General features: G+C 52.5%; 1 protein-coding gene across 1 annotated transcript; it reads left to right on the top strand.

Annotated features, from left to right (window-relative positions):
- Positions 1 to 2,623: 2,623 nt before the first annotated feature.
- Positions 2,624 to 9,338, top strand: MYL2 (myosin light chain 2). Its single transcript, XM_058532271.1, has 6 exons — positions 2,624 to 2,707; positions 5,289 to 5,364; positions 6,516 to 6,620; positions 7,443 to 7,521; positions 7,607 to 7,655; positions 9,240 to 9,338. Exons 1-6 carry the CDS (start codon positions 2,672 to 2,674, stop codon positions 9,336 to 9,338), a joined length of 444 nt encoding a protein of 147 aa, XP_058388254.1. The 5' UTR covers positions 2,624 to 2,671.
- The last annotated feature ends 231 nt before the right edge of the window (positions 9,339 to 9,569 follow it).

The raw sequence follows: 9,569 nt of genomic DNA, 5'->3' as shown, positions 1-9,569 counted from the left end.
TGAAATTCTGTGGGTCGTGCGTCTGTTTATGTCTGTCCCTCTGCCCCTCGCACACAGTGTCACGGGGACAGGGAGCTGTCACTGGTGGTGGTCTCCCCTGCAGCAGCACCGGGCCTGGCACACAGAGGGTCCACAAAGGGGGACGGACGCTGGCCCAGCCACCGGCCTGTGGCCACATCACCAGGGACAGTCGAGAGAATGTTCTCCTGCTCAGAGGTGTGAACCCTGGAGCCGGCACCAGTGGCCGCTCAACAAGGCCACAACTTGATCCTGGGTCCCAGAGCTGCCGGTGAGGCCACGGAGGAAAGCTACCCCGGGGAGAGAGTAATAACTATGGAGCCTCCAAACCACCCTTTCCGAGAGCCCGGACCCTGGAGGCAAATGGGCCTCGGATCCACTCCCCGCTCCATCACTGCTGACTGACCCCAGGCTGCTCACTTCAGCTCTCAGCCTCAGTTTCCTCATCTGTGAAATGGGGACATGGAAGAAAAGGTGGTCCCTACCCCACAGGGGGGTTGGAAAATTAAATATGAGCATGAGACATGTGCACATGAAGCTGAGCGCACAGAAGCACGTGGTAAGTTGGAGTCATTTCTTCAGTGAATCAACAAACATTTGTTGAAGAGCTGCTTTGTGCCCACTGTGAGCTGGGAGCCAGGGAGAGAGTGGGGAGGAAACAAAGGAGGCCCTGCCCTCGTGAGCCAGCTGTCCCCTGACCCCGAACTAAATAAGTAAGTGAATTACATGGTATGTCAGGAAGTGATGAAGGCTGTGGAGAAAAACGAAGCAGAGAAGGGGCTCTGGAGGGCGGGGGTGAAGGGCTACTTTAAATAGGGCAGTGGGGAGGCGTCACTGAGAAGGTGACATCTGAGCAAAGAGCTGAAGGAGGTGAGGGAGAGAGCCTCGCAGACATCTGCTGGAAAAGCATTCTAGGCAGAGGGAACGGCAGGTGCAAAGGCCCTGAGGCGGGACCCATGCCTGATCATGTCAGAGAATTTTAAGTCTCCTCTCTCTGCCATTTTCTTTCTCAAAACTGACAAGCACAAGTGTCGCCCGCCCCAGCACCGCAGAAAGCCTGCAGCATCCCCCCTCCCCTGCCGGCCAGCCGGCCGCCGTCTCTTTAACCTTGAATGCCTCTTTGGGTCTCACGTGTCACCCGGTGGCGAGTGAGCTGCCCTTACTTCAGAAGAACGGCATGGGGTGGGGGGGCCTTAGGTGGTGTCCGCCTCACCTAGCACTGCCAAAAGTGGTCATGGGGTTATTTTTAAACATGGAGAGGAAGTATTTATTGTTCCCGGGCCGAGGAGAGCAGGGCAGTCTGTGGGGTCCTTCCAGAGAGGCGGCTCCGTGTCCTTCCCACCATGGTGAGTAGCGAGGCTGGGAGCGAGTGATGCTCCGTGGGCGAGGAGGGGCCTCCACCCACAAGCAGAGGACCAAGGGGGAGAGGGAGGAGGGCGGCTTTCAAGGGCCCCAGACCTGGTGGAAGGAGCGCCGCTCGCTGTGTGCGCGCAGAGGACCCCCAATCGATGCCCCATAAGCCACAAATAGCAGCTCCCGGGGACTCACAAAAACAAAATAAAAGCGTTGGCTTTTTTATGGCTTGTCTACTGACCTCTCGGGGAATCGATAACTCCCAGGGCTTAAGAAATGGGATTGAATGCTTTTAAGGATCAAATTGTAATTCTTTTCTCTTGTTCAGGCAGCCGGGGAAAAGAATCTTTTTGTCTTCACCTTTTGAACTTGCAAATTTAGAACCTTTCTCCCCGTGTTGTTCCGTTGGGTGTCCCCCTCCCCAAGCAGGAAGCCCCCAAATAAGGGTCAGCGTAGGAGAGTGGCTGGGGCACGGACTCTGGAGGCAGACACCCCAGGTCAACGCCGGCACTGCTTTTTTGTGGCTGTGTGACCGTGGGCAAGTGACCCAACCCGTCTGAACCTCAGCTGCCTCCCCAGGAAAATGGCAACAGTGATAACAGCATCTCCTAGGCAGAACAGTTATGAGGGTTAGATGAAATAACGCATGTGCAGGGTTCAAGCGTTTGCTGTAACTATTTGAAGTCAGAGGGAAGTGGGGTGGAGAATGCACTGTTCACACGGTGCGCGGACGGAACATCTAGAGAGGAGGTCTCGCTGCCATTTGGAGCAAGGGAGAATGGCGTGTGTCGGGGGGGAGCGGTTGGGTTTTAACACCCTGAAAAAGTGTCATTTCATCTCGGCATTCCTCACGGTTTGGTGAGCCCGACTTTTTTTTCCCCTCCGATCAATTCTCCTTCTGTGCATGACTGAACTTTTTGTGAAACGCACGGGAACAAACGCGGCCGGGTCCTGCCGGGGCTGATCTCCAAGGGCGGCCCCCGCCCCCAGGGACGCGCCTCCACCTCCCTAGTTTGCAAAGGATGCTGCAGGATCCACCATCTCTCATTCTCCAGGAGCAAGGTGCCTTCGAGAGCCGTTATTTCGGGGCCTGCATCCCTCCAGGATCACCGTGTTGAGATGCGTGTGGGGACCATCCACCCACTTCACAGACGAGCAGCCAAGGCTCACCCAGAGATGGCCCTTCACCTAGTTTCCTAAGTCCCGCTTCTGACTCTTTCCATCCATGCTTTTCTCTCCCCCCCAGTCACCGAAGAAAGCCAAGAAAAGAGCGGATGGCGCCAATTCCAATGTCTTCTCCATGTTTGAACAGACCCAAATCCAGGAGTTCAAGGAGGTGAGTGCAGCTGTTGAATCCTCCACCCGGAGGGAGATTCCCACCGGTTAGAAAGAGCCTTCCGCTCGTCCCAGATCCCCAGCAGGGACCTCCTGGTTAGACGTCTTTATCCTCCAAACAACCCCCAATTCAGTCTGAAGGTGTGCGTGAACCACTTAAAGAAATTATTTTTAATAACTTGGCTGATCCTCAAAGTAAAGCATATTTCTTGTTGAAAATGTAGGGGAAAATTTCAGAAGCACACGAAGAAGAAAATACAAATGACCTACAATTCTATGACCCACAGACGACCAGTTAGCATTTTCCTATACATACTTCGAGTAATTTTTGTTATATATGTATACAGTTATAAGCTGCACAACAATGTTTGAGTCAATGACGGACCGCATATCCGCGGTGGTCCCGTAAGATTAGTGCCATAGGGCCTAGGTGTGCAGTGGGCTCACCATCTGGGTTTGTGTAAGCACACTCGATGATGTTCGCACAGCAACAGAATCACCTGACGACGCGTTTCTCAGAACCTATCCCTGTCGTTCAGCGACGCCCGACTGTACATTTGTTAAAGTTACGATCTCCTGTGCACACTGACTACTATCTGCTATCTTGCTTTGAGCAATTCAGCACCAACATTGTCTATCATTTATTTAAACCACTTCCTCTGGTTGGGTGTTACACGTGTCTAGTATGTTTCACTATTACGAAGAACACAGCTTTGCTCGCATCTCTGGTTATTTCCTTGGGGTAAATTCCTAAAAGCAGAACTGCTGGGTCAAAGGAACTCGGAAAAAAAAAGGAACTAAAACCGAGTAGGCCAGCCATCCACACTGCCCTCCAGAAATGCTCGACTAACCCCGCCTCCCGCCAGCCCCGGGACGAGACAGCGCCTTCTCCCCGGACCTCCATCAACACTGGGTATTAATAGCCTGAAATATTTTTGCCAATCTGAGATGAAAAGCGGTATCTCTTGGATTTTAAATGTTATAGCCCTGGCTTGTCGAATACTAGGCAGGTCTGAAACCCCATCATGTTCGCTGGGATGCGCCTTATGAAGCAAATCTAAACACCAATTAGGCAAAATTAAGCCACTGCCCGGAGGCTTCGAAGGACAGACTGAATTCATCTTCCGGCCGTGGCGATGGCCCACACTGTCACCCACACGCTCACCTGGCCCTTCAGAGGAAATATGCTAAAGAGGCCAGTGTGTTTTACATCAAAGGGGAAACCACTTGGGGCTTCCAATGGGACATGCACACTTCTGCCTTTTGTCCTCACTAACTTTCATTGTTTTTTTTTGGTGAGGAAGATTTCACTCTGAGCTAACATCCATTGCCAATGTTCCTCTTTTTTTTGCTTGAGGAGGATTTGCCCTGAGCTAACATCTGTGCCAGTCTTCCTCTATTTTGTATGTGGGTTGCTGCCACAGCATGGCTTGGTGCGTGGTGTAGGTCCAAGCCTGGGATCTGAACCCACGAACCCTGGCCACCGAAGCGGAGTGTGCCAGACTTAACCACTATGCCACGGGGCCAGCCCCTGTCCCCACTAACTTTCAGATCGCAGGAATGCCATGTCCCACAGGCCCCCAGGAAAGAGGAGTTCCTGGATGAAATGTCACATTGAACTTGAAATAGTCCCCTTCCAGGGGGAAAACAGCACCCCTCCCATCCCCCTGTCCCCACCTCTGGAATGAGATCAGCTGTGGGGGCGTGGGCAGGGGGCACGTACCTTCAGGAACCAGCTGCACCAGAGAACTCGAAGCACGTGGAGCTGCCCTGTCGTTTGTGAAATCCCTGGGCGTTGGCAGAGCTCTCAGCGTCTCCCTGGGAGCCGGTGGGCAAAGACCACCGGGCCCATTTTACAGATAACGTGGGCTTGTGAGTTGGGGGGCAGATGAGACCCCAGTTTTTAGCTTGTTTTTTTCTAATAACAGCTTTACAGGGATATAATTCACACGCCATAAATTCACCTTCTTAAAGTAAGTGGTTATTTAGTGTCCTCACAGAATTTAGCAACCATCACCAGTATCTAATGTCAGAACGTTTTCATCACCCAAAAAGAAATCTCACACCCACTGGCAGTCACCTCCCTCTCCCCCTTCCCCCCAGCCCTGGCAACACTGGCCTATTTTCTGTCTCTGTGGATGACTTATTCTGGACATTTCATAGAAATGGAATCATATATTCTATATATGAGCTATATATCCCTAATATTCTATAGTGCGGATAGACCACATTTTATTATCCATCATCGGTTGATGGACATGTGGGCTGTTTCCGGTTTTTGGCTGTGAGCAATATCGTGGCTACTGAGTGGATATGGACACTTGTGCACAGATTTGTGTGTGGAGACGTTTTCAATTCTCCTGGGTGGATGCCCAGCAGTGGAAATTGCTGGATCAGATGGTGACTCTGTGCCTAACATTTTGAGGACTCGCCAGACTGTTTTAAATCTTTGACTCTGGATCTAATGTCCTTCGATGCTCCTGGAAAATCCCAGAATCCACTTCCCCTGCCCGTGGCCCAGCCCCTTGGGATCCTCCCCTCCTTCCTCCCGGACTGAGTGGCTGACCACCTCCCTCTCACAGGCCTTCACCATCATGGACCAGAACAGAGACGGTTTCATCGACAAGAATGACCTGAGGGACACCTTCGCTGCTCTCGGTATGTCGCCCCCTCTGGGCCCGCAGGAAGGTCTCCTCACCCCACGCCCACGAGGGGCGGGGGGCGGGACCACCCACAAGGGGAAGAGCTTGTCATTTTCCAAACCAATGGCTCAACCACGAGTGGCCTTTAAGACAAATTTCAGAGGATAGGAAAGAAGTGTTTCATCTTTGAGTGTCTTCACATATCTAATTTTTCTTTTAAAATAAGTTGTGTGTGTGATTTTGAATGCAATGCCAGCTCACAATAGAAAACCTGGAAAATTCAGAGAAGTATAAATAAGAAAACAACAAACCCATTAGGCAACACTCCACGGTTAACATTTTAGCCTCTAAGTCTTTTCTAGGCAGATCTTGTGTGTGTGTGTGTGTGTGTGTGTGTGTGTGTGTGTGTGTGTGTGTGTTTAACGACTGGAATCATTCTATTTTGGATTTAGCTTTTTAAATTTGACATCTCAATAGTGTGAACATGAGTCCATAGAGCTTTTTCAAAATATGCATGTCCAACCTGCCACCACGCACACCCCCTCCACCCCCACCCCCAGAACCACCCCCAGAACTCAGGGCTACCATGAACAGCTGTGCAGGTTGTGCACTGCACAATTCTACAGGATACTATTCATATATGTAGCCACTGTACATTTTTACATTTAAAACATAAATTATCTTAAGAAGGGGTGGCTTTTTCTAATTTTCACAAGGGTACTACATGGGCTTGTGGCAGGGGCTAGCGCAGGTATATCAGAATATCAAAGCTATGGACAACAGGTATAATTTGAAAAATTCCACTCAGGTGATTCTGATCTGTCTCTCTCACCCCCCAACTGAGAAGGGCTAATTGATAACATGAGCATTTCCCATTGGAGTGAAATATTAAAATATCTGCATAAAATGTTCCAGGTTCTGAAGGCACTATTTTAAAAATAACTAACCCCTCCCCATGTCGACTGTCTGGGTTGTTTCCAGCTGTCTGGCTATTATAAATAACACTGTCGAGAACATCTTCTCACGTGAGGCTCTGGCCCCGTCCATGCTGTCTCTGATTATTCCTAGACTAGATTCCCTGAAGTGGAATTACAAGGGCGAATGCCAGCGCCCTGTGAGCTGTGTCTGTCCCGGCTCGGGGCTCTGAGTGTGCGCTTCCTGCCCTAGGGCGTGTGAACGTGAAAAACGAGGAAATCGAAGAAATGCTGAAGGAGGCTCCAGGTCCCATTAACTTTACCGTGTTCCTAACGATGTTTGGGGAGAAGCTGAAGGGTGAGCTTGTGCCCGTCTGTGTGTCTGTCTGTGTGTATGTGTCTGTCTGTCTTCATCTTCGGGCGTGAATTAAAGCACTAGGAGAACAGACGGGGATCAGCAGAAGACAGAGGCAGAGTAACACTGGGGAACAAAAGAATAAAAATAGCAGCTGAGGGGCGGCCCGGTGGCATAGCGGTTGAGAGTGCGTGCTCCGCTTTGGTGGCCTGGGGTTTGCAGGTTCGGATCCCAGGCATAGACCTACGCACCGCTTGTCAGGCCATGCTGCGGCGGCGTGCCACGTAAAGTGGAGGAAGACGGGCACGGATGTTAGCCCAGGGCCAGTCTTCCTCAGCAAAAAGAGGAGGATTGGCATGGATGTTAGCTCAGGGCTGATCTTCCCCACCAAAAAACAAAAACAGCAGCTGGCATCACTCCAACACTCACCCCGAGCCAGGCCCCACGCTAAGCACAACCTCATTTAACAGCATCTAGGAGGTAGGTCTATTCTCGCCCCTAGTCCACAGGTAGGAGTTGAGGCTCAGAGACGGAAAGCCACTTGCCTGCAGCCACACAGCCAGCCAGCGCTGGAGTCAGGATTCGAATCCCAGTCTTTCTAAATCCAGATCCACGTTTGACCTTGGTTTGCTCAGAAACAGCCGGCTCCTTGGCCCGCTCTTTCAAAATACCAAGGCTCCGTGCTCGGACGGAGGCCGGGCTTTTCCTCCCAGCAAAACGGCTTTGCTCTGGCCCCTCCAGCTTTGGGGGGACTTGGGCCCCTCCTCTGGGGGCCACGGGTTCCCAGCCGCTCACGGCACAGTTCCACCCTGTTTTCTGTTTCAGGGGCGGACCCCGAGGAGACCATTCTCAACGCGTTCAAGGTGTTTGACCCCGAGGGCAAGGGGGTGCTCAAGGCTGATTAGTGAGTGGGATCCGTGGGGAGGACGTGGGGGTCCCCTGCTCCCCCCAACACACCTGGGGCCAACACCTTCTTTTCTCTCTCGCAGTGTTCGGGAGATGCTGACCACACAGGCAGAGAGGTTTTCCAAGGAGGAGGTAATAGGGCCCTTCGGACACTGCACCCCAGCTCCCAGCCTCACTCTTCTAGGGACCCTCCTTTTCTAAAACACCCCTGACCCCACACTGAGAGAGAACCTGCTATCCTTACTGAGCCCTTATTTCATTCTCTCAGTCACCCTATGAGGTAGGGACCAGCATTATTATAATTTTATAGATGGGGAAACTGAGACCCAGGGAAGTCAAGTCACTTGCCTAAAAGGACAACACTAGTGGTAAATGCCAGGGCCTGGATTCAAACCCGGGTCTGTCTGACTCCAGGTTCTGCCTTCCTCGCAATGCGTGGAGACCTGGTTAGAGCATCAACTTTCTGTTGGAGTAAGGGCAGTGAGCAGGGTCACCACGTACTGTCGTGTAGGTTGTACACTGCACAATTCTCCTGGCCGCTGTTGTAATGTATATGGTAGAGTATATGCTTGTTGCACTAGTTTTCCAGCAGATGGCAGTAAAGTGTCTTGTTATCATTTTTTAAAAATCAGCATATATGACTTTTTCTGGCAGGTGGCAGTAATGTGCCCGGAAGAAGGGGCGCTTTTGCTAATTTGCAAAAGTCCTGTATGAACAAGCAACTGTCCTGCCATTATTATTAATGACCCTTAATGAGCGTATTTAAAATAGCCCTTTAGCCTCTCAGGCCTGATTCCATCAAGTTCCCCATTTTACTACAAATTTTACTTAGATTTTACCCCAAAACTCAAGCAGTGAAAAGAGCCAGGCTTCACCTCCCACCAGCTTTGTGACTTCCGACAAACTCCTTAACCTCACTGTGCCTCAGTTTCCTCACCTGTAAAGTGGGGACAAGAAGAGCAGGTGGCTCCTGCTGTGAGGGTTAAATGAGTCAATATGTATAAAGTGCTGACATGAGATAAGGGCAATGTAAGTATCACCTATTATTAGCCAATACGTGTTTTAAAACATTCCTAGCCAATACTGTTTCAATGTGGAAGTTGCATGTTTGAAAAAACCAGATTCCTAGTTTCCTGCAAAGAATCAAATTCCGTCATAGGACTGACCTCCTCGCCACGTGGCCACAGTCGGCTGGCCCTGAGCATCTGCCACCTCCGCAGATGGCTGAGTCTCCACTTAGCCACAGTCCCCACCAGGCCCAGCTGGCTCCCTTACGTAGCCTGCCCGGCCCCTTGGCGCACTGGAGTGTGCCATCCCTGATTCACCCACACAGGCTGGTTCACGGGAACATCCCCACAGGACGGCCCTCGGGGTCAAGACCTGTGGAGGAGCAAGGACGGGCCAGGAAGCCGGAGGGCACGGAGGGAGATGGTGACCCGCAATTTAGGCCCCAAAGAGCGTGCTGATCACCCCGCAGGGAGCCCTGGAGCGGGCACAGCCCTTCCCAGAGGCCCCACGTCGGCCCCACACTGATCAGCGGGCTGCGGGCTGCCCCCAGAAGGGCGTGACCCGCGGCTGGTGGCCCCCGCAGCAGCGGGTGACAAGGCCTCCCTGGCGGGGTCTGGGGTCCCGTCTCCACGTCCGCCCCCCGCCCAGCCGCCTCGCCCTCGGCCGCCCTGCACTCAGCCCTCAGCACCTCTTGCTGGTTCGTTGCAGATCGAGCAGATGTTCGCCGCCTTCCCCCCGGACGTGACCGGCAACCTGGACTATAAGAACCTGGTGCACATCATCACCCACGGGGAGGAGAAGGACTAGGGGCTCGCCGCCCGGCCCCGGCTGGCCTCTGCGGGGGACGGTCCCTGCCGCCCTCTCACCTTGCCCAGCGCCGCCGCCACCCCTGCCCCTGGCCTGTTAGCTGTGTGGCCGCCTCATTTATCCACGGCCGTCATCTTCGCAGCCTGGCTGGCTTGTAGACGCCACACAGCCTGCAGATGGAACTCCATCCAGAAGGCGTGTGCGAATAAACAGGAGATCGTGTAGTGCTCA

This window comes from Diceros bicornis, chromosome 35 (assembly GCF_020826845.1).
Source record: "Diceros bicornis minor isolate mBicDic1 chromosome 35, mDicBic1.mat.cur, whole genome shotgun sequence".
Classification (NCBI taxonomy): domain Eukaryota; kingdom Metazoa; phylum Chordata; class Mammalia; order Perissodactyla; family Rhinocerotidae; genus Diceros; species Diceros bicornis.
The sequence above is the reverse complement of the archived record's forward strand: the minus strand, read 5'-3'. Positions and strand labels throughout refer to the sequence as shown.

Excerpts from the sequence above, each read along its gene's own strand:
- MYL2 (XM_058532271.1), top strand. The coding sequence starts at position 2,672 with ATGTTTGAACAGACCCAAATCCAGGAGTTCAAGGAG. Across the intron at positions 5,365-6,515 it reads GGACACCTTCGCTGCTCTCG|GGCGTGTGAACGTGAAAAAC; the intron begins GTATGTCGCCCC and ends TTCCTGCCCTAG. Across the intron at positions 6,621-7,442 it reads GTTTGGGGAGAAGCTGAAGG|GGGCGGACCCCGAGGAGACC; the intron begins GTGAGCTTGTGC and ends TTTCTGTTTCAG.